The 25,501-nt window shown below is 43.8% G+C and overlaps 1 protein-coding gene across 1 annotated transcript in view; it reads right to left on the bottom strand.

Moving 5' to 3' along the window:
- Positions 1–1,442: 1,442 nt before the first annotated feature.
- The window catches only part of LOC130517681 (potassium/sodium hyperpolarization-activated cyclic nucleotide-gated channel 1), a 40,657-nt gene continuing 16,598 nt past the window's right edge, over positions 1,443–25,501 (bottom strand). The window contains exons 3-8 of the mRNA XM_057019711.1: positions 22,976–23,137; positions 19,054–19,272; positions 16,667–16,813; positions 13,941–14,181; positions 10,104–10,268; positions 1,443–6,112 (exon numbers count right to left, since the gene is read on the bottom strand). Of these exons, the coding sequence (XP_056875691.1) occupies positions 5,028–6,112; positions 10,104–10,268; positions 13,941–14,181; positions 16,667–16,813; positions 19,054–19,272; positions 22,976–23,137 (2,019 nt within the window). The 3' untranslated portion in view covers positions 1,443–5,027. The remainder of the gene's footprint in view (positions 6,113–10,103; positions 10,269–13,940; positions 14,182–16,666; positions 16,814–19,053; positions 19,273–22,975; positions 23,138–25,501) is intronic.

Raw genomic sequence — 25,501 nt, 5'->3', positions numbered from 1 at the left:
CATCTATACACATCACTCATTCCTGAATTTAGCCCAGCCCATAAACGATGCATCGGCTCGGCTGGTGTCTCTGCCGTCCATCACAAGTGCCAAGAAACAAATGACGTGTCTGAGTGTGGACGGAGGGGAAATATGTCACGCTGATAACAAAGCAGCTCCTTTTACAATGAGCCTGCTGTACACCTCCAGATGGATGTCACACAAATATGTCTGATCGACTGGCTTGGTCCCCCCGGCCCTCGCTGCTGGATGTCTCTTAACGTTGAACGGAAACTGCCAAAAGTCTATTTCAGAGACAACGGAGCCCAAAACAAAATGGAGTTTGTCTCAATTGAGACTGAGCTAAATGGAATTTTGGAGAGAATGTCTTTATATTGACCTTGTTTTAGTGTGAGGGTGAGGTCACAGGGATGAGGTCATCCTCATGTGCACTGTGCAGTTGTTTATAAAACCACTATTTCCCCAGATTAATTCCATTTGTGTTTATTGATCACCCCATGTGAATGTATATACTTCCTATAGTTGGTAATGAAAGGATGTCTTTGTGTCCTTTGCTGTAGCAATCTGTCCTTGGTGTGATTTAGCTTCCGGGACTGTGACCTCAGTGTTGCTGCTAAATATATGCAATCCCAAATAATTGAATTCATGGGATAACATCATAGTGAAGGACAAGCCCATCAAGGTTAAAGCACATGTTCTTTCAGTGTGACGCTGAACTGACAAAACCCCAGAAAGACCACGCAGTCGAAGACCATCAGAGGACCTCAAACTACCGCTGACGACAATGAAACACAAATGCGCCCCCCCGCTTTGCCTCCTGCCAAAGGTCGGCCTGAAAAAGAGGCCAAAACACTTTATAAAGTGTAAAAGATAAAAGTTAAACGACATGGAACCACCACAGATCTTAAATATGATGATACAGATACAAACATAATGCTTGTTGTTGTTAGGACTTAACCCCCTCAGATTGGTGGTCCCACGGTTCCATCTAGCAGGACAGCTCAGTAACGATGGTTCCATATGGGGGCCGGTTTTTAATTCTCGTCACTCAACTCAATATAGAAATATTTCCCCTGAATATGTAATGGAGCATTTAAGGATAATTTAAGTATGTGGTCCTATAAATCTTGCATTTAGAATTGTTTTTCAACTTTTCTTGGTTTTGTAAATGAAGGTTTGAGAGTTCAAATCCTGAACTGGTCATGGGCTGCAGTGCCCCTGAGCAAGGCGCTCATTCACTCCTGGCATATATGAAGGGGTTAACTGCAGAGGTCAAATTCAGTATCACTAATGGGTGCTTGTGCAAATATTTATAATATATATTTAACTTATTAACTTCAAAAACCAGAGAGAAAATAAACCAAGAAAAAGTGATGACTTGAATCAAAAACCTCTAAAACAACCCCCCCCCCCACACACACAGAAAAACAGGGACACACACATTCTATTAGATGACAATATGTCGTTTATTTTCTATATTAAAGGTTTATTATTTACAAACAAAATAAACAAAAAAAAATCAAAGATTTTTGACAAACACTGTTTGTCTGCATATTGTTGTAAGAAAGTGTACATTAATCTTTCTTTTGTCTGTCTCAAGTATCCAACTGGTAGTTACCGCCGCCAAGAGGTTATGTGACCGCCGTTGTTAGCAAAATAACTTAAAAAGTTATGAACGGATTTTAATGACAATTTCAGGAAATGGTCATGGGCCAAAGAAGAGCTGATTAAAATTTGGTGATGATTCGTATTCCAGATGGACCTTTGATCTCCCATAGGGCTTTAATCATAAAGCAACCTATGACCTTATGTAACCTTGGTATCGCCACTGCCTATATATGCTATAGACGTAGAATGGGTGTAAGTCAGAATGAGAGGAAATGACCAGCTTGGCGGAGGTCTGCGCTCTCCGAGTGCTTTTTTTCTAGTTCGTTTTTTGTCATAGCCTCGGGTGAAATCATAAACAATGACCGTGTGAGTGGCGCCCAGGAGCAGCTCGCCATCGCTCCTGCCCCTCTCTCCACCACGCATATCATCAGTAAACATATGAAACCTGTGGTCATCAAAACCAAACATTTGGTTCGTCTTCTGCAGGCATTAATCTCAGTTCTTTTTGCATCTCTTATGTTTTTTTTCTCAAACCAATGAAACGACAAACAAGAAAAAAAAGAATAAACAAATACATGTGCTGGTTTGTTGAAAGTCTCTACACTGCTAATACGTAAGCTCCTTAGTTTGTGTTGAACATCACCATTAATGCCCGGTCCGGTATGTTTGTTGTGTCTGGTGAAGTGAAAAAAAGCACATAGTTGGGAAGCTCTCCCTCCAAAGGCAAGTATCAAAAACAGCACAAACTAACAGTGCTGCAATCCAACCTCCGCTAGTTCCTATACACTATGGCATATTCACAATTTTAAGCGCTTGTCGTTGTAAATATTTCCTCATTTTGAAACCTCATACTGGATCAGGGCAGCACTAATTTTTGAGGATATTGCTCCCTTCGTTCTACAGCTTAGCTAGCTAAAAGAGTCCTTTTTTTCTCCTTTAATTAAAAAAAGTAGTAAATCAGAAAGTGCAATTTAAAACAATAGACAATGGATGTTTTGCTTTGGCCAGTTTCCGTCCACGCTTCAGCGATCGAGCTAACATCTGTGACAAGCTACAGAGAAAGGTAGGAAGGTGCTCCAAATCTGTATGTCTCATTGAGTGTGATATTACTTATTTAAGTCTAAATATTGCATCTGTACACGTCTCTCTCTTTAACGACTCTATATAGCTCGACTGACGATGTTAGGAACAAAAAAACTCCAAATCCTGCCTCTAGGAGTTCACATTTTAAGTAAAGATACCAATTAACTGAGACTTTTGGCTGACGTCGTCGCTTAATCTGTTCCCATCTAAAAACACCAAGACAAGAAGAACACATCAGAATATAGGACGAATGCACAGCTGTGCGCAGAAGTGCCCCCCCACTCTCCCGGCCCCGTATGCACCACGCTCACACTTGAAACAAAGGATGGAACATGGCTATAGTTTAGGCACAAATACGTAAGAATGTCCATGTGAAAAGTCATTGCTTCTGTTTACACACAGAGAACATCTAGGCAGACAGACAATGAACAAAAACATAAGCTTACATCACATTTAACGTCAACATTTTTGAGATATTATCTTCTTTTTCTAGGTGACAGTGCATGCGTTTATGAGATCGTGGGATTGACTCCATTGGTACACTATCAACACACTCACGCTCAGTCTTTTCTAAACTGGATCTTGGGCGGGGCTTAGTCACTCCGCACCGTCGGGACAAAAACTGTGACTCTATATGGAGGTTCTGCATGAGTGACCAGAGAGCCGTTTGAGTCACTGTCAGAAGGCCGCAGGAAGTGCACGCAAAGGGTTCTCTGGTGGAGCGGTGAGCAAGCTGGAATCGACGGCTCCTTTTAGCCGTGTCATCAAATACTTTGGTTCTTTTCCTACAGTCACGATATCCCAACCCAGTCTTAGTCCCCTCGCTCAGATCGGAGTAGCTAAGCCCGCATCACCAATTCCCAATTCACATGAGACAGAAACCTTAATGCAAACCGGCCATTTTGGAGTGGCGTTTAAACCCCCCCGGTGGCGTTAACAGAGCCCAGATGTCTTCAAACTATGTAGAAAATGTTACAGGAGCGGGCGAAGAAAAGACGATTCTATGAGGGGAAGTGAGGTGAGCCAGAAAAACACGGAGTTCAGTTAAACACTGTAGGTTTCCAGTTGGTGTCAAATGAATAAATATGACATTAGCAGAAGGAATAATACAGAGAATATATGGGGGGGTCTCAGGGGCAACTACTGCATTGCATTAAGGTTTATCTCTCAAACATTTTCATTTATAGATGATATCCAGGTTCCTGATAGAAGTAAGACATTGTTATGTTAGAGAATGCACCACACAGTATCTGTAAATACTAGATCTACAAAACTATTTACAGCACGCGTATATGTTATCTTTATGTCACAGTCTATTGCATAAGTGTGATAATCTTTAGTTTATAAATATAAATATACAGAGGATTTTTTTTTCTTCGAAGCAACATTACGCAACATCTCAGCCGTCTGTAAATAGAAATAGAAAACGAGAGCATCCATCCATCTCCTCCACACCCAGTTTTCCTCTAAAAAATAAGGAAAAAATAAAAGCAGCATTTCTGTTGATTCCCTTTGGACCCTTTAACACTGTCACGGTTTGTGTGAACTTTTTTCTCTCTTTATTTTGAAACTCATCATTCAAAAGCTGCGGTGCTCGCCGTTGCCGAGGGTGACAACGTTTACAGCGGCCGCAGCGTTTCTGTTGGCGTGTGAACGTGAACTTTGGAGGACCTGAACACGAGATGCAAATCTTCTTTCGTTGTTCGTTTGTTTTTTAATGAGTGTGCTTTTGGAGATCATTCGTGAGGAGCTGCTTGTGTTCAGAGTTCCACAGTGGTGCCTAAAGCTGCTCGTGAGCCGCCTCTTCCTCGTGATGAAAATAAAGAGTTCATTTTCAGAATCCACAATGCAGTCAAGTAAAAAAAAAGGGGAAAAAGAATATTTGAAAAGTCAAATACTGTATATAATTCTTGATATATGTCCGAAAGGAAGACTCTTCTTTAAGTTACAGTTTTTAAATTTCCATTGCCAAAGATTCTAGTTGGATTACACACCCGCAGACAAGTGTGCACATGCACACGTGCACACACACACGCTAACTCAGCTGTATATATTGGTATGCACACATATATACATCTATATATAGATATCTATCTATACATGGATATATACATGGAGGTAAAAGAAAGGAGAAATGTATCTGTATAATGTACATTCTTACGTTTAGGGAGATGGTCTAAAATATAATACACAGGCTTTTATATACAAGGTTTCTATGAGGTTGTTTTAGAAGAAAAATGTTCCGTACTTTCATCTTTTTTTTGTCATAGCTCCATTTTTAAAAATGAATTGAAATAATTTGTCAAAAAAAAGGAAAGAAAAGGGGGAAAAGTGGATCATAAATTTGAAGAGAAGCGCATTTTGTCTTGCTCAGTTTCAGTACTGCTCAGGATGGAATCTCTCCTTGATCCGGCCGATTCCCTGTGCTGGGCTGAGGACGATGACGCAGCGGCCGCCGCTGCTGCCGCCGCAGCCGAGCGTACTGGGGGCAGCGCTCCTGATGACATCTGGCGGAACAGGTTCACCCGCTGGGGCACCGTGGTGCGGATGCCGCCCTGCAGACTCATCCCCTGGATCGCCGCCGCTGTTGGTGGCACGATGGAAGCCAGAGAGTCACCCGAGGCTGGGTGCGCTCTGGGGCCCAGGGATGTGTCGTGCGGCAGCGACGGCTGGGAGGCCGATAAGTGTCTAACGTCGCGACTCAGGCTGCCCGACTGGAGAGCCTGGGCACCCTTTGGGATGTCTCCTCGCTGAGGTGAGGGAACCTGCTGCTGCTGCTGCTGAGGCGACGCCTGCTGCTGCGGCACAGAGGCTGCGGCTGCCGCAGGCGGCTGCTGGGCCAGCTGCTGCTGCAAGGGTAGAGTTGGCTGGCCGATGGGCTGCTGGATGAGCGACAGCTGCGAGGCCGTGCGCGAGCCGTACTGGAAGCTCCGGTTGGCCAGAGGGGTCTGCACGGGTGGGCTGCACATGGCAGCCGTGAAGGAGCAAGGGGACATGATGGCTCCCTGCTGTAGCACGCCCTGTGGGTTGGTCAAAGAGGAATTCAGGTTGCTGTGGGAAAGGCTGGGAGGGGGGTACCCGGCCTGCGCCGCGGCGGCAGCAGCAGCGGCGACCGGCAACATGCGGGCGGCGGAGGCGTTGGCAATAGCTGAAGCGCTGTAGGCCATGGGCGCGGAGGACTGCTGGAGCTGACTGAAACCAAAGGCAGTGGGGAAAAGTGGCTGTGCTGGTGAGTTAATGATAGAGTTTCCTGACGCTGGTGTCGAGTTCATCCCAGTGACCGACTGCTTGCGGTCCACCATCATCACCATCTCCCTGTCCTGGCGAATAATCTGCTTCAACATCTCGTTCTCCTGGGTGTTGAACACGCCGGCATTCAGGTCCTTCTGGAACTTCTGCAGCAGCAAAGAGTTCTTCTTTCCTGTTGGGATGCAGTCGGGAGAGATGAGCGCATAAAACCAACCTCTGGCTACAGCTGAATCACAGGAAACTGAATAAAGTCTGCAGCGACAAAGATGCAGCATGGAGGTGTCTCTTACATACATTTGCATTAGTTTGGACCAAAGGAGGAGCTTAATCCCAATGTTTCACTTCCAAGCTGCATCTTTCTACATCCTCTAAAGATTACCAGATTGAATATACATTACAGCAAAGTGTGAAGGACACTGAAAGGTAATGAGTATGGGAGACACACGGTTCGAGTGAAGGACACAAAGGAGACAACGATTACTGTGAATGTAAAGGTGCTGATGTGGACAATGAATTAGAGAATACTGATGAGGTGTGTGTGTGTGTTTTTTAGGAAAAGACAAAAAAAACTTAGCTCTAAGACATCACTTTCTATTTCAGTCACAATGAAACTGCTAAAACACATCACAAGGACACTTTCTGTTAATTTTGTGGGACAACAGAACGAAACCACTAATTCTGAACAGATTGTTTTGTGGTGTTAAAGTCGTCTGTAATTTGGTGTCCGTTTCAGTCATTTAGAAGACTTCTGCTGCAGTGTAAAGACTTATGTTTATGCATTAGAAAGGACATTTGTAGCCTACAGGCCTGGAAATGCTTCCTGGCCTGTCACATGTCATGGGACAGCGACAATAAAAGCCAGACAGATGGCTCCTCTAAAACACAGAGCACTTTTGTGGCTTTGGGAGCAAAAATCGTGCTGAAAAAAATTAAATAAATGTATGACTAAAATCTCAACATGTGCCATTAATATTGATAAAGGTATAATTGATACTCTCTCAATGTGGTCAAATTGTATTTGGTGGATGATTTTGCTGTAATTACTGTTAGTCTTGCGGATCGCGCGGCTGATGGCGCGTTAGAAAGAAGACACAGCCGAAGGCTTTAGCCACAGTTAATCAATCGTTAAGCCCTGTCCTTGAGGGGCTGATTTCTGCACTCTCTGGACAGCTTGTTCAACTCTCAAGGCTGCCAATAAGTCATGCATTCAGCTATAAGACAGGACAACAAGATGTTTTCTCAGCCGAGTCAAGTCAAGACCTTGGCGGGAGCTACTGGGATTGGTGGTGGGCTAAATCTAACACCACAGGAGACTTCTGTTCACTTACAAGGCTGCCTCCATGACATTTTTAAACCTTTCAGGATTTAACACTGCAGATTGAGGAAAAAAAACAACAAGAATTTGTTATTTCCGCAGAAAGCTGCAGGAATGTGAAAACTGGTCATTAGAAGTAGTTAGAGAGACGGGAGACCAGCTCCAGATGGCCAACACGTTGAAGGGAAATGATGCATTTTAACTTTTCTCATCCCAGGTAATCTTTTATTCTCACTATAAATCTGTGAACTAAAAGTAGTTATTTACAGTTAACTATAGGGAATATAAAGTCTAACATTAGGAATATATAAACATAGCCAATGCAAATATTTTCTGAACCGTCCGTTATTTTATTCAATGATATTATCAACACAAAAATTAAGCCTTTTCTAGAAACTACCTAACAGACTGAACAAAGACAAATAAATGAACAGCCATCGTGTTAAACAGCGTAGACAAACTATGACAGTATTTGTGAAAAAAAAACACAAAATGCTCAGATTTTAGGTGCATTCAAAGTACCCAGCTAATGTATAATACTGGTTAGGAGTTGCTGCTGAGAGATTTTGTGATACATTATAGATATTACTAAAATAAAACTGCTGTAATTCTATGAGAAAATCTCTTTATTGCATGTTCCATGGCTGATTTTCTTTAATTTGTGTTATGAAAATCTTTTTATCCCTTCCTGAAACTTTGCCTTGAAGCCAGACAATCAGAAACAATGTTTAATTCCTCTATTGGTGAATACATGAAGAAATAATGGAATGGACGTGTGTATGTGTGGCTGCATTAGTAAAAGGTTTTACTAATCTGTGAAGATGATTCCATTTGTGAAGACACTCTGAACAGAAGATTAATAATAGCTTCAATGAAACTGTCACCAATAGAGCCGAGCATGATTTCTTTTTTAAATAATCCTGCTAATAATTCTCAGATTAACATGGTATGTAAGACACCGAATGAGATTTATCTTGTTTCTTTGATTGTCTGTGTTGGACATTTTGGATGTGTTCAAATGCGGGTGAGTTGACCTACTGATGATTGAACAGTTAATAATAGAACTTGGAGGAGGAATTTAAGACCTGGTCCATTTAAAACTCCTCTAAAAGGTCATTTTGTCCCTGAATGCTGGAAAATAGAGTTGTTTACCTGATGCCTACTGGACGGCCAGGGCACTCTTGAAAACGAGATGTGCTCGTCTCAAGACGGACTCCTGGTCAAATCATTTTTTAAGATAGATAAGAGATAATGTCAAATGTGCAACACGTCATTGGGTTCAAACTGTTTTCTTTTGTCTTTTTAGAGCAAAACAAGCACGTGACCAAATGCAGTTCAGAAACGATACAACCAGCACGGATCATGACAAGAGTATCTTCCCTCGTATGAGACAAAACCCCCTTCATGGTTGTTCTGAATCAGCGTGACTCTGAACAGAGTCAGAGAGAGTGGGCAGCTTTCATATGCTGCCACACAGCTACAACCAAAAGTTGGAAGACGGCCATAAAAAGGGCAAATGTAGATTTTTCGGGTTCTGAGGCCAAACTGGCATTTGGTGAATGGCACGAATCCATAAAGTTCACTACAGGGCCAATGAAATTTCAGGCAGGAACAAGACAATAGTGAGATGGACAGTGTTTTAAACATGCGTTGATATAGCTGATACAGCCCAAACTGGTGGAGAGTATTATTAAGGTATAAGGTATAAAGAAGCTTCTGCAAATGCTAATAATAAACATAATTGATGTTTGTTCCGCTGTATCTCAACATAAATCTTAAAAAAATACTTGTCTGATGCACATCTGCTTCAGTGGATCGGTGCATAGTAGGTGTTAATGGGAGCGAAAGTGACGTCAACAGAATCTAAAATGAAATCCAAATGAGCTACACTGAGATGCCGAGCGAGTGAACCAGCAGCGAGGAACCGCAATCTGCGATCTGTCCGTCCAGAAGTTTGCAGATGTTTGAGTCTCGCTCAAGTAACGAGAGTTTGGAAGTCCCCGCGGGTGAAACTACGGAAAGGCTGTGGCCGTAGGACAACATAATCTATCCTGCCTACGAGAGAAACGTGAATCTGAGGCAAAAAAAAATAAATCAAACTACATGGAAACATGGAAAGATCCTTTTTCAAACACAGGTGGTTAATATGTATCTATGAGTCCTTGATCCCACTGCTATAACAGGAACTGTGCAGATCATTGCCCTGTTTGTACCCCGTACATGTGCCCCTTTTTTCCAAGAGTGAGCCTGAATCACAGGGATTTGATGGCTTTTTTTCATTCTGCCTGGCGCTGAATCTGATGTCTGAGGTAATATACGGGCCTCCCTGGTGGCAAACTGGACCTGATGGATGCCTGAACAAACTGACCAGGCTCTTAATTTATTTTTATTTTTTTCACAGAGTCTGCTTCATTTCGAGAACTCTGACATGGGGTGGGGTGCTGCTCATACCCAGGAGTGCAGATGAGTGGAGACAGGGTCAGACACACATGCACGTGAAGTTAGCTTCCATCCACTCGCTGTCGTCCGGTGGGGGGGGTCAACACCAAACCAACGAGGGGGCAATCTGACTCCCTCCCAGACAGCGACATGCACTGCCTTCCAGTTAATCCAACCACAAAACTTCACTTTGGTTCTTTAGGAGGATTAAGTAATGTTATTTGAGACAATGCAATGGAAAGTTAACAATAAAAAGGAAAAACAAAAGATAGCATACAGGTCATGCATCACGAGATGGGAGACACGATGCTTTAATGAAGGAAGAAGGCAAACACGGAGAGAAACAAGACAACAAGGCTCAATGACGGGCAGTCAGACAGGACAAGAGTCACATTTAGGCAGGTCTTACCGATGCGGTCCAGCCTGTCGATGGCGACAGTTTCGAAGGCGCGTCGCATCATGGGGTACTCCTCCAGCACCTCGTTGAAATGGTCGACAGAGAGAGAGAAGAGTCGGCAGTAGGTGTCTGCGCGAACACTCGCCGTTCTTCTCCCCTTGGTGAGCAGGCAAATCTCTGCGCAGCAGAAACCCAGACAAGGAGCACATTAATCTTGGACTCAAAAGAAACCAACCTGTGTAATTACATCACCGATTAGCATAAAGATGGACCTTGAGCGCTAATGATAGAGGTAGGGGTTAGTTTGCATGTAAATAAAACGAGAAGCGCGTCAAATGAGCTGTCATCTGCTTTATTCTAAGATCGTTTATCTTCCAACAGAGAGCCTAATGCTGCCATAATACAATACAGTCGTCTGAACCAGTGCAAACATCCCTGCATCAGTGCACAGACCTGATGTAATAACAGACAAGTGTGATCTCCTTAACACCATTCTGCTAAATCACTATATTACATATTAAGATATATGGCTATACGTCAGGATGGCTGCAGTCTAAATATAGAGGAGTGACGTGTACGGCGAAACATCTCAGCGTTGGAGAAAGTGCTACAACAACTTGCAATTACAGCTAAAAGTCGATGAAGAGTACTCAGTCCAGTGCTCCTCACTCTGGGCGTCCGTCCCTTCCTGAGGGTCAGCAGATAAATGTGAGGGGTCAACGAACTGTTAATGAGCCAGAAAATGAGGAAAAAAACACATGAAAAAACTAATTTTCAGCTGCATAAACCGCTCGTTTTAGAACTGCTGATAGACATCTGGTCTATACAGACTGATTTCTTGTTTTTTTCCCCTCCTAAAAGTCCTAAAGGTCCAGTGTGGACAATTTTGATGGTCAAAAATTGAATAGAAATGAAATATCGGTTTTTACAGTGTTTCCGTTGCTCTCCACCAACATGCTGCCGTCTCTCCAACCCTAAATTTTCATTAAATCCCCAAATGTCACGGTGTGATCTTGCACGAGCAGGGTGTGAAAACCACACTCCCAGGCGGAGGGTGTGAACAAGGTGTTATAATGTATTCTCATAACGGATATGCCAGGCTGCACCTATGATAGCAGAGCAAAGACAGCCAGGAGTGTCCATATTGTGAGTCCATGTGCGGGAACAGAGGTGGACCCACACTGAGCTCCTGATCCCCAAGCTTGCGTGATGAGACGTGCGAGTCCATCCAGACGCAAATGTTAGTTGACAGGGAGCCAACCTGTTGTTGAGGTCTGCTGCAGTGGAAAACAACCCTCCTCGGCAACTAAATCTAGACTAATGCAGCGCACGGCCTTGATGTTAAAAATACGGTCTCCTCCCCACAAGCAGTGGGGGTGTCTAATTACCGTTTTATTGTTACGGTTCATCCAAGGAACAGTTCCCCAAAACAGATGCAAACAGGACAACCGAGTTAATTAGACCAACGAAACAAGGTAAGTTTTATACAAGATGATTAGATTCTCTGGTACTGGTCTAAATAAGAAAATCCATTAAATTCAGTAAAAAAAAGAAGAAGAATATTCTGACTATATAAGTGTCTCGACCCCCCTCTAGTGGCTGTCTGCAGGATCACAACACTAAAGACCTGTGTCGTATTGATGCATAATTCTATTCATGTTGGCCTGGGAGTGATTACAACAACATCTTTTTAGCATGCGTACGACACAAACCGTGACAGGAAGTGTTTACTGACCTACTGTCCCCATAGACGTCCTGCTCATTACTATGCTAATAGTTTCCCGTGGCAGGCTCGGCTTTGTTATTCGCTGGAACTCCATTCAGTCTCGGCGTCCCTCTCTGATTTCAGATTCTGGCCACAGGTTGGCCTTGTTGTAGAGAAGTGTGAATCCAGGCGAGTGTGAACGTCAGAAGTGCCAGGTGAGGCCAGCTGCTCCCGACTCACGACTCATGCGCTAATGCTATCACGCTACACTAAGTGGAAAAAAACAACATACCAGCCGGGCTGAAGGGAAGCTGCAGGTGGTCATAAACGTCGTAAGTTTAAATGAGAGGCACTCGTATGCTCTCCACACTCTCCATTTGCCCGCCATGACCTGATTTGCACAAGGTCACTGTTCACTCAGGGTTTTTTTTTTTTACCTCCAGTGTTTTTCGCTTCTGAAATGGTTTGCTGGCTAAATTAGTGGGAAAAAATAAGTGGCAGCAAAACGTCGAAAAATCCGGCGCAGCTCGTTCGAGAACAAATTTCCTGGATTTAAAAAATTTTCTCCAGAGATTAGTTGTTAGGGGAGCAGTTTGTCGAGACTCATAATTTTAAGAAGCCTAATTAGCTCCATCTTTACAGCTTTATTGTACAACAGCAGTTGATCAGTAGCTTGTTGTTATTCGGGCCTCCTGAGGGAGACTTTTGGCTCGTCATTGGAAGCCAAACGCCTCCCTGCTCATCATAAATGCTATCTATCAGAAAATAAATGCTGAAACCCAGAAACCGTGACCGATAACACATTAAGCCGTTTAATATTTACAGTTCAGCTTCAGACAATATAGCTAAAGCTGCATTTCAATTGACTCTAACAACTACAAAGTATGAGGTTTATATATTTACATAGCGTCACACTTTTCCAACACAAGACCGGAGTGTGTTCTTTATATTCCAGTGTGCAAAGAGCTCATAATGGCAGTATGACCTGAGATGACAATGTATCAGAACCAAACAGGCATAACAGGGCTCAGCGGACCAAACATCTGCGTCCCCATCTGCTAGGTATTCTTGACAAAAAAGCTGCAAGTGTGGGAAATTTAAATACGCTGAGTTGATAAGAGTGAAAATCACTTTCTGTTGAAATGTACTGAAAACTTTAGCTGAACTCACAAAAACCCGCAGGATCCGACAAAGCTGCCCCATATGCGTCTCTCATGGACTTTGGCCGTTTTTGCCATTTTTTCCGGTGCATTTGGAATAACATGGAATTCAACCACCAGCCTCAGCTGAAGTTAAATTCCATCTTATTTCGTATTATCTGATCCACTTGCTCATGCTTACTCCAGCTTAAACCTATTTGATTGAGGCTTATTTCTGAACGTTTGAAAGCTTACTTTTTAAAAATAGGATATACTTATTCTCTGACGGAATGATTCTGGAGCGGACCACAGAGATAATTGATTTAAAAGCTTTAGTGCGACCTGCTGCATGTAGCAGTATATGACAGAACCGGTAGACACCAGGGCTGCAGACAAAATCTTTTTTGTTTCCTGATGCAAGAACATGTTACAGATGCACCAAAGAGAAGGTATTCTTAGACTCTACAGCTTCCCTCTATATGAGATAAAATATGCACGATGGCTTAAAATAGGAAGCTTTGCTTTCACGCCAACAAAAATTCCACAGGCAGGCTTTGTTTTCGGTAAACAGGGAATTACATTTGGCATTTACTTTTGCGTTTTAAAGACAGATGTACCGGACCAGAAAGGATCAACTAACTCAACTTGGTATTAAATACCTTACATAAAATCAGGAAGGAGAGGAAGAATGTGTGTGTGTGGCTGTGTGTGCGTGCGAGGATGGGGGAGGGAACCTCTGTCCTCAGGGATGCCTGATCCAAGTCTTGGCCTACTCCACCAGCCAGATGAGTGGTTATGTAAGAGCAGAAACTGACTGACTTCCAACAGTAGTTAATCAGAATCTACATCGACAATAACTCTAAACATCAGAATCCAGACCTCCGGCTGAATTCACCGTGCACAGCACGTCTCTGTGCATGTCCATCCATGTTTAGAAATGCATTTGGGGAAGGAATTCTGGCAGCATAGCACCGGCACCCATAAAGGGGGAAGAGGCTCACGTACCTCCAAAGTAAGATCCATCTGTCAGCTTCATCTCCTTGTTGGACTTGGTGATCACGCTGGCGACGCCATGCTGAATGAAATACATCTTCTTCCCCACGGTGCCTTCGCGGATGATGTAGTCGTTGGGCTGGAAGACCTCGAACTTCAGCTTGCTGAGCATCCCCGTCACGAAGTTCGGGTCTGCGTTTGCGAACAAAGGCATGGTGGCCACCAGCTTGCGACAGTTGAAGTTGACGATTTCCTGTTGGATGATGATGGAGAGAAGGTTTTATCATTGGGATAAAGAAACAAATGAGCCCGAACACAAAAACACCAACGACCAACACACCGACGCAGCTTTGAGCCACCGCAATAAATGATTTGGATGCATGGAGCTGCTTTATCCTAATGCTTCTAAAGCACTTCCCATCACTCTTGAGAGGAAACTTTTTGGCAAACCAGAAAGGTCCTGATGAGTTTGCCCTCTGGTTCCAGCTGTGGGCCATCTTTCTGGTCTCATCCTGTCCCCTCAGACCCGACAGGAGATTAGGAGCTTGTTCTCCGTTCATCCGCGCATCTGTGTTGCTGTGCAGACGGAAAAGCTCGGGCACTTGGCATCCATGACAGCGCGCTGTTGACTCACAAGGGATAACTCTCCTCCACTGACAACGGGACATTAATGGAGAGATAACCAATCTCTGGGACGCGTGTCCAATGAGGCTGACGCACAGAGACGTTAGACCGGCGTCAGATGTTGGTGTCGGGTTGTGCCGGGCGGCTCTGACCTCAATCACATGCCAAAATGAATGAATTAGAAAGGAAGCAATTTTCATGGCTGACCAGCTATCCTCTTGGGGAGACAATGTTTGGCTATGGCTATTTAAAGATCCGTGACATGGCAGGAAATGGAAGGGAAAGAGTGGAAGGGAATAGGAAACAAATTCCTCTTGCTGGTGTATTAATATAAGATTTGACACATACGCCTGCCCCAGCCTGGTAACGAGAGCCTGTTCTTTATTTCATTCTTATTTGACCAGACGTTCTAATACCAGAGCTTAGCAAGTAAATGTCATTTGGAAGCTAGGAATCAATTATCAGACGGTGGACTGTCCTTGAATGCAACACCAAGGAGAAGTTCTGAAGTGGTCTGCGCCCACAGGGCAGCAACACTGTGATAGATCGCACCAACAGCCAAGTTTAATGACGCTACGCATTCATTTCCATTGTGCGCCGAAGTAAATTAAACCAGCAGAAAAAACCCTGTAATGATCATCCATCGAGCCATCTTCTGTTACGAAAAAAAGTCCCTGATGGGCCATCTAATCAGCCTCAATCACTCTTTCTCCTCCTTGCACCAAAACTCAGAGAGGTTTGAGATTTATCACCCCCAGATAGTTTGACAAGGCACCCTGCATCTGACACACTTTTAGACTGACTGATAAACGGGGAGGCAGAATCATCTGAAGTACACTCGGGCTGATTTCATGGCGTTACTGCGGCCCAAAGTGAGCCTGAATGCTGCACACTAGAGCTGATTCTGATCCCAGATTGACCTTTAAGTCAGCACACCTCAACATTACACTGGGCCCCGTTTTAGCATCAGCGCTGCTACGTGGAATCGGTCCAACCGAAAGTTGCATTAATTGATTTCTGAGCACTAAACTGGCAAAAAAGGGACGAATCAGCTCTGCAGAGTTTAAAAATAAAATGCTGGGAAGGCAAATCTAGATAGGAGGCAGCATTTTCCACCCACGTTTCTGGTCCACGTTTTAACTGTCAGTGTCCAAAGATGCCCAGCTGTAGGATCTGCTCCTTGCCTCTCGTGCATGAGGACGGCCGTCCACGCCCACATGGTACATGAGAAATTATCCTGCGAATTGGCAGAGTAAGCTACAGTAACCCTCGTGTCCCGTTTTAGTCTGGAGACACTTTGTTTTCAGCCACCGCTCCCACGGGCATCGGCGTCTCTGTTCCGACTTTGCTTGCTCTGCAGTGGGAAATAAGCCTGCAGGATTTTAGGCATAACGCGTCGCCACTTTAAATCCCCTCCACCTCCCCGCGAGCGTGTGAGCTGGTGCAACGCACGACACCGCAAGGTGACTTAATGGGGCTACATGAGATATGGTCGCGACTCACATGCTTGCTTTGCTTTTTTATTTCCTTCCTCCCTCTTTTACCTGCATAATTATCCGTGTAATCTGCTGACACAGAGGGTCAGCCAAGTACCTAAAGGCTGGCCCCCGACTCCGTTATTGCCTCTCATTACATCGCTGCATGAATAAAATAAAAGAATTGTTCCACTCGGTTTTTTTGGACATGCACGCGTTGAGCAGACAGGCAGGACAAACATTTAAAGTCATAACAAGATCTAGGTGTGGGTTCATCCGGGACATTGAGGAGAATCTGTTTTGCTGTGTTTTTTCTCCTTGCATCCTAAAAGGAGATGACAGGTGTTGGCATTTCACTTTCCGTCACTGCCTTCTCGAAAAAAACTAAAAGAAGATCTGCTCCTCTCCTCCTTTTCCTCAATTTCATTCATGTTCCAAAGATTTAAAAAAACAACCCAACAACAATGGCTGTGACAGTTTACTCATCCAATACCAGTTTTATAACTGAAATGTTTGTGATTTCTCTCTTCCAAAAATAAAACTACAAAAAAAAAACACCCATCAAATGGAGACTCTAAAAGCAGCCCCAGTGGGAGAAACCAGTGTCAGTGTGGGGTCTTAACAGAGATGAGAGCGTACCTCTTTGAGTGGGTCGTTGAGTTCACTCAGGATATTGTCCTCGTCAAAGATTTTGCCTTGGTAACGGTGCTCGTAGTAGTCGTGGATTTTCTGCCGCATGTCTGCTGGAAGCTTATGGAAGGACATGTATTGCTCCACTTGTTTGTACTGGAAGAAGAAGCAGATTCCCGTCAACTGATTTCTGCATTAATGCAAACAGAATCTTCAACAAAGAGACTGCCGAGGACAGCCTCGACCTCGTCCTGGTTCTGCCTGTGTGTAGAGGGAGGCAGGTGGTGCAAGGATGCAGGGACGAGTACAGGCCTGGGGCCGTGTCAGCCCAAGGTAACAGTTCGGATTATCTCACGCATGCAGGACGCACATGTCCACTGGACACCAGTGCTATGATCTGATGTGATGTAGCCAGCTTTACCGGCTTCTCTGCGGAGGGTTCGCACTATAAACTGGGTGGAACAGACTACGGAAACATGTGATAATAATGTGCATCACATCTCTGGAGGGATTATTTTTAACATTTCTCATGTTTGTCAACTTGTCAAAAGTGTTCCGCAATGAGAAATCAGTGCCTCTCTCGCCTTGTGTCACATGCTCCGTCCTTAGCTAACCTAAACACGTCCCCACATCCGTCTCTCGCTCCATGTCTGGGGCGCACCCGCAGGCTGTGGCGCTGATAGATGTAAAGACTAGAGGCTGAGCCCCCTGAACCCGTCCCTGCTGCTCATCAACCTGTGCTGCTGAGGCGTACAGCCATGCAGCAAATCAAGCCTAGCTGAATCTGGTTAATCACTCGAGGGGTTGTTACCATCAGTGCGGCATTTGCAGCCTCAAATCTGTCAGTTTGATGCCTGCGGGGATGTTTAAATGTAGATTAAGCAGATTTGCCGGCAAGCAGATGTACGTCACAGCCTGAGCAAGACACTTGTCACTAATTCAAGCAATGAACGGCTGATTTAGTTGGCCGCAGGGAGACTGCGTCATTAGTTTTTGGATGAAGGTGCTCTGACACCTAATCAATTCATTAGTGGATCAATCATAACATCACGTCCTGTTGAATTTGACAACCATGGCAAAGGAATTACAAAATAACGCACATTTATTTACATTTCAATTGATGAAACTGTGATTTTTGTCAGTACTTTTAAAGGTTAATGATGCAATCTTGTGCCACTGTACTGATTTAAACGAGGAAGTTCTCGGACACTTTCCTAGTTTGGCATGGATGTCACATTTATCCTTTTTTCCCCTCGATGTGATCTTCCTATTCTTACTTAGATCTCTTCTATTTTTTCCCCCATGATTTAATTTATCTTTACTTGATGCTTTTTTTCAACAGAAAAAAAAACACTCCATCACTTTTAAAAATGCAACCAGAAATGTGGGGCAGTTTCTACAATCCTAATAGAATATTCATATCTGCAAAGGCACAGACATCATTGCTGTGCTTAAAACAATATCATACAATAAAGGACAGACAGCTTATTGCACTATCTGGCACTGGCCGTGAAGGCAGCACCAAGGTCGGGTCATTATTTTACAAAGATAACAGCTAAATGCTTTTACAAGCAAGGTGCAAGTTAATGAACTGATATTTTAGCATCTTCCATTACAGTCACAGTCAAGGTGACTCTGCAGGTATTTTTAAAAAGAAATATGGCAGCAACCTCTGGCAGGATAATTGATGTGCTCTTTATATACCTAGATTTACGTGGGCGTCTGCAGTAGCGACAGATATTTATTATCATCCTTTCATTTGCTGCAGAGCTGCAGCAAAATGGAGGCAGGTGCATTTATTCCATAATTCTGAAACAGAACAGCTAATTTGAATTTTAAGGCTGCGCATTTTTTTTTAGACCTGCTGTTTGTTGTTTTTGTCATTTTAGGTGAGACATCGAGGGGTCTGTTAGGAAATAATTCACAAATAGATACACAAGATATAGCCCACATGGTTATAATCAAATTCTTCATCTGAAGCGGCAGGAAGCTAAACTCAGGCTCTTGTCTTTCCCCACAAAGTGCATCGGTCGTGGCTGCCTGGAGCCCCTGAGTGGGCTCACAGATGGTAGTTTGGTTAAAATGCGGGATAATCCAATTTATGAAGGAAATAAGTAAATAATAAAGTGATGGAAGAGGTATGAAGACAAAGAGAGCAAAAGGTTTTTACTGGAGTACAGATAAAGAGGTGACCGGCCCTTTCACAGACCTGTTCACACCCTTTGACCTTGCAGGATCTGCCTGGGGGAAATAATCTTTCCTAGTAAACCCCAGATATTGTGATCCATTAAAAACTTAACATTTGGTCAGGATTAGTTAAAAAAAAAAAAGGACCTTTTTAGTCAGGGGAAAAAGAATAATGGAAGAGCACCCGTGCACTAATTTAAATGACTCACCTTTTCTTGGTATTGCCTTCGTGAGGAGTCCAGTGATTGGATCAGAGCAGTGGCGTGGCCCACAAACATGGCGTAGCACGTGGCGCCCACAATCATACTCAGCATGGTGATCCACAGGTCAGACATGCTGACGGGCGCCCGGGCGCCGTACCCGATGCAAAGCATGTGGCTCATGGCTTTGAAGAGGGCGTAAGAGTACTGCTTGCCCCAGGAGACATTCTGAAGGGACACAAATAAGGGGGTGAGGGGGAACATACTGAAAGGCAAGAGGACAGGCTTTCTTCCACACATCCTGCTAACATACTCTTTATTGCCCTGAGTGGTTGAACTGGTGCCCATCTCTCTTTCCTCACCCAGCCTTTTAAACATACCTTGTCTGGTTCTTTTCACCATTCGCTAACATGCTGGAAAGTGCTCTGGAGAGACGAACCCTACCCCAAGTTGCATTATTTACTGAGGCGGTAGTCCTCTGAAAGCATTGAGAATTTGTCACAGTGATGAAAGGACTGGGCCCGCGTGCCCATCGTGTCAGAGGAGAGTGAGCCCAAATACGGAGCTGCACACATCTTCAGAGCAAATGACCATAGAATTAATATCACCAACACTTGGAGGCGCTACAAATGCACCATTTCCTTCAGAAGTTAAGTAACAGCTTGGAAAGAGTTCATCAGATGAAGATTATGTCCGTAACACAACCTAAAGTAGGGTCCAACATACATCAAAGCTACATTTGTGGACTACGTTCCCAATCAGAGCCGTGCAGCACGTGTCCGATCTGAGTGGAAAACAAGCTGCTGCCTGAGAATGAGAGATGCTGTCAAAGCGCCGAACACCTTTCAAACATAAAACAGAATCGCTAATGAAGAAAGATGAAGCTGCCACAAACCAGAGTTCATCTGGTTCTTTTCCACCGGCAGATGGATGGTTCCACATTCCAAGAATAAAAAAATAATGATGATTTCTGGAAGTTCATCTGAGATGTATAAAATGTGGTTTTAACTTATTGTACTAAAAATAATTGGAATAAGGAGAAAAAACAGGTTATAATCTCAGCTTTATTATTGCTGCTTTCTACTCTCCCTATTGTTCCAGCAGAGTCAGAGCAGCGGGAGTGTGTCCTGTTATGATTTTGGCAGCCAATTTTAGACATTTAGGACTATTTAAATTAAAAATCAGGACACAAACATGCACATTTATCCCTGTCGATTTGAGATCTGATTCAACTCTTTCATGTCGTTCATCATTGGAGCAGAACAACTCACTCACGCAGCTTCTGCTCACAATTATATAATAATATTTGTAGCTGACGAAGCAAATGTATTCATTTTCTCCAGGCTTTGCTTTGGATGCTGCAAAAACAAATGACCTCAGACACTGAATATTCATCTTTCCATAACTTAAGTGTATTCACAGAAGAGTGAAGAGATAACAATAACAATCACAAACTCACTTATTTCTTTTTTTTTAGCAAAGCCATCATGGTTTTAACAGTGTTTTTCTTATCCAGGTGTCCTACCCCTTTTGCCTTTATCGTCTGCATTTGCTAAACCAATGACCAAACCATGCGCATCAACTGATGCTTTTAATTACTTAATCGCATAACTCTCTGAGCCCCGGCAAGCTGTTCCATTCATGGCAAAAACTGTGCGGCACAATATTCATTTTTCTATTACGTAACCCAACTACAAGCTGTTCTCCCTATGAGCGCACAGACGGTGCCTACTTTGAGCAAATAAGCAGGGAGCAGAAATGATGGTTGGACGGGAAAGAGCACGTGCACGAGGACTGTGCTTCTGTAATACCTGCTGCAGAAATCTTTTGTTTATGTGCTAAAGTCCGCAGTTCTGTTTCAGCATATTTTGCCACATGTAAGCAACCAGAGATATTTTATTTGTCACGTAGACAATGGGACGCCGACCTTAAGATGCATTTTGAGTGCGTTTTGACGTCGAAACAGGCAGTTCAAATTGGGGCAAAAGCAGCGTTTCCGTTGGGAGCTGACGTGTCCTCGCGTAGAGGCCTTTTTCCAGAAGAGTGGAATGAAAATGTGATTAATTCATAAAGTCCAGACTGAGCTCGGCTGTGGGAAGTGACTCATTCAGATTGGGGATGAAAGAGATGTGCAACTGTCGGGTGGTCCAGGAATTTAAAAAGGCCTGGAATGGAGTCCAAGGCTGAGAAGGGATGATTGAAAGCATGTTTTTCTCTACCTACAGTCCTCATTTACATCAGCCAGACATGTGGGGTGTAATGTATATGCTCCTAAATGCATTTCTGTACACCATAGATACAGAACATACGACCCCATTGACCATGTTGACTCAGTGACAGCAGCATTATCTTGTTTAGAGATTAGGTAAATGCATCCTCAAAAGAGTAAGAATCTACTTGCAGACCATTAGTCGACATGATAAGAGTCCTACGCTCTGAACAGCAGCACTCAGGACTATCTGCAGTCCTCTTTAGACTCTTTCAAAAAGACCAAAAGCTCCAAATGCATGAGGCTAAAGGCTTCTTTCACTCACTCCAGTACTCACTCCCACATGCAGTAAAGAGGGGAGCTGTTTTCTTCTTTGAAAGATCTTCAGAAAGTCAATAAATAGTTTGTGATGGCGTGAGCGAGGGACGGCACATGTGGGCAGCACCTTTCACTTTGGATTTGCCTCCAAAGTCAGCGCCCAGGCCTCAACTTCCACAGGGAAGAGCCCCCACGAATCGCTCATTCCGCCATATCACAATCACTGACTCCCAAACACAAAGACAGAATTTTGGTGACAAATGTCTGCACCAGTTATGCACTTAATACAACCACATATGTATTGATGTTCCTCAAAAAATATATGGTCAAAACAAATATTGCCAGTTTATAAAGCCATAGATGCTCTGTCAAATGAATTGATGATCGACTCGCGGCGTGCATGAGTGTTAACGAGGGGAACATTTTGACAGTGACACTGTATTACTGCAAATACTTTTGGTGCCAACTATTATGCCTGTTTGGGCAAATAGCACATGGTATTTGGCACTGGGCTGGCGTGGGCATCTCGTCGCCTCCAAGTATAAATATGAGCGGGATGCAGAGCTGTGATGTTGAGAGAGGCTGACATTTGCACCTCCAGCCGGATGCCTCGGAGCAGTCAGCGTGCATGCCGAGCGCAGAAATGTTTGTCGGAGATCAAGAGGCATAATATTGCCCCCCCACTCCTGAGGCGAGCATTTACAATCAGTGTCGCCCAGGAGACACATACACACTTTTCCAGCTCCCTCGCATTGCTCAAAGATGAGCAGCCGCAGTCTGTTTGACCTCCGCATTTGGTTAAGAAAGACAGAAGAATAAAGGAAGAGGCTGTAACAATCGGAGGAATAGATCGTGGCGCCTGAAGGGAAAGCAGGCTTTAACAATTTCATTTCCATTAAGAAAGTGCTGTATAGTAAAGTGGGGGAGGACTAAACCAACCCACCGATTTTAACAATTAACAATTAAATATTGTTAACAGGGCTTAAATCACTTGATGTATACAAAAGTATGGCATGATGTTATTGCTCAGACCACCAAGAACTCCTTGCATTAAGAGGCCGTTCCGACGGATCGCTCTTGAACTAACTGTATCCTCCATAATGAGCAGCCTGCACCTGCCTCTCAAAGCTGGTCTTGGATGTCATGTGATGTGGTGTTAGCATTACAATCCTGCACATATTTGGGCGGACCAACAAAATCCTGCCAGTAACACAATAAACAACAAACTCGGCATCACACTGGTTTAGGATTCAACACATCTGTGGACGTGTCTGAAGCCACTTCGAGGGTTTTCCAATTATTGTTCCTGCATTTTCCTCAGGTCCGCTTTTCCATCATGTCACTCACTTTTCATCGTTATGGTGGTAAAATAACACACAAAAGAGAAGAATGCGTGATACTCACAACCATGCCGTTTAGGGACACCCAGCAGTCAGGGGGGAAGTCTTGGAGGAGAGGCACCAGATACTGGAGACAGCCATCCCAGTGACACAGGAGCAGCATCATCCCTATCAAATTAAATATTCGTACCACTGCGCTGGCCAGGTCATAGGTCATATGGAAAATCTGAGGAAAAATGGAGGAAGACGCATTGGTTAGTGCTCAGTTCAAAGATGAGATATACACAGAGTCTTATTATTGGACATACAGTTTGAGAAAAAAGATATTCATTCAAATTCAGTCACTTATAAGTAGGACAGCTGAGGACAGAGACAGACTGAAACACAGGACGATGGCGGGACTTTGGAATAATCAGCCATGCAAAATGTGTTTAAATGCCAGGAGCAGCAGCGACTGCAGGTGCGGCTATTTAATCAGAGCAGGAAGTTTGGGAATAGAAAGTCATCCGCGGGGTGAGTAAGCATGTCTGCGATGCAAAGCGGTTTCATTTACACGGAATCTGGGCAAGGAGAATTGCCTCACGCCCGGTTGGCTGTGGCACTAATTCAGAGCGTCTCATTAGCATGAGAAACCCATTAATTCTTTCCAGGTTGGTTATTCCAAAATAGGTCCTCACTCTCAAACTCGAGTTTTATTCTACAAAAACTAAATGTGGGAAAAATATGGTGGCTGCAGATTGCCACATCTTGCATAATAAACCTGCCTCATTTGCCAATTAAAGCGTTTGCAGGTAATTTTGATCTATTTTTAAGCTGCCTGATATTCTGTAACTAATTTCCTGCACATGACATTTCACAGACACAGATTTAAACGACAGTTTAAGCAATTTCTCTTTTAAAGGCTGCAAAACCTTTTAATTAATGAGACTAAAATAGATGTAGTGTTATTGTTTAAACAGCCAGAATCTGGAAACCCACTGGACCTAATGAGCAGTAAAGTGATTGATTTTACCAAAATGGCAACAATGTTTAGAAGATGAGATATCTTAATCTTAATCTTAACACTAGAGAGCTGAGATAAAATCAACACTGGAAAAGTTGGAAGCAACTTAGAGACTTACGTCCCGAATGCAAGTGTTAAACAGCTGACACCAATGTAGACAACTGACAAAGGAGGCGGTGAGAGCGCAGATTCAATTCACCGGGGAGGGGCACGAAAACAAGGCACAGGTGAGGCAAACCAGGTAGGAGCAATCAAGATAATTGGGGCGTAAACAGATAGAAGACACAAGGAAAGACAAAACCATGGAGGTGCCTGGGTCCTGGCCTAAAAGTCCCATTTCCCCTGTGCTTTCATGCAATCCTTTTATCTTTGTCTTTGTTCTATTAGACTGCACTACAGAAAAGACAAGAAAAAGAGCCTAAAAGCTCCCTTTGTTTCCCTGCAAGCCCGCAGTAATTCTGCACCAGCCCCCCCCCCTTCATTTTTATAAGCCCTGTCTAAACCTCGCGTGCGTGCGGAGCTCTTTGAATCCACATCTGGCCACACTGGTCCTAATGTGACTCTGCCATAACCTTTCCACACAAAGCACAGCATCTGCACAGAGGACAGATGAGAGAACAAGAGGCTTTGGCTGAGGCTCAGATCCCTCTATGGTTCAGCTCATCCACAGGGAGATACCGTGTGCTGCCCTGACAAGCTAAAATTAGCCGCTACCTTACAGGACGGCTGTCTCCCTGCACCCAGTATCTCCTCTTCACCAACTGTATCTTAACTCCTAATTTAGCGGAATGCTCTTTCGCTGTGGATGGCTGGATGACAAAATCCAAGACAACAGCTGACACGATATATTAAAGAGGGGGGAAGAGAAGTGGGAAAGTACGACGCAGGGAAAAAGCAGCTAATAACGCTACCCATTGTTGGTCCTGCAACCGCAAAATAGGAAGTCGCACTCTGGCCTCTCTTTAAATTACAAATGATTCACAGCAGGCAGAAAGTGGAAAAGAACAAATTTGCTTGGCGGCACTTTTCCCTTTTAAGTATGAGTGAGAAAGAAAGAAATACACACACAAAGGAGACTTCAAGTGCACTTTCTCAGAAGTCAAGTGGGCCATTTTGAATTTTGCAAGAAGGTTTCAATTATTATACATTTACAGGGAACATTTGACTTTGCTGGAAAGCTTTGTTGACCTTTGGGTCACACCGATTCGCTCCCAGTGAGGAGGAGAACACTGTAGGAGCTCATTACCACAATGTTGGGTCTGTTTGGGTTTCTAATTCAAGGGCACTAAATTGTAAAAAACAGCTAGAGGGAGCAGACAGCCATGAGGTAGGGGGCTAATAAAGTTCTTAATATTAAAAGGCTCCCGGTGTAGTTCACCAGTCGGGTCACTGGATTATACAGGATAACCTTTAAAGTGCTGGATTTTACTGGAAACATTATACATCCTCCTCACTCTAATAGCACAAAAAATGGCCTCAGTCGGGATATTTTTCTTGTTTTGTGTGGAGAAAGGGTCCCACGCAAGGCTTTAGGGGTCTGAAGTAAGGAATGGAAAAAATGACTTAATCAAAAGACTTTGTCACAGA

This window comes from Takifugu flavidus, chromosome 20, assembly GCF_003711565.1.
Source record: "Takifugu flavidus isolate HTHZ2018 chromosome 20, ASM371156v2, whole genome shotgun sequence".
Classification (NCBI taxonomy): domain Eukaryota; kingdom Metazoa; phylum Chordata; class Actinopteri; order Tetraodontiformes; family Tetraodontidae; genus Takifugu; species Takifugu flavidus.
Note: the sequence above shows the minus strand (reverse complement) of the source record. Positions and strands in the feature narration are given on the sequence as shown.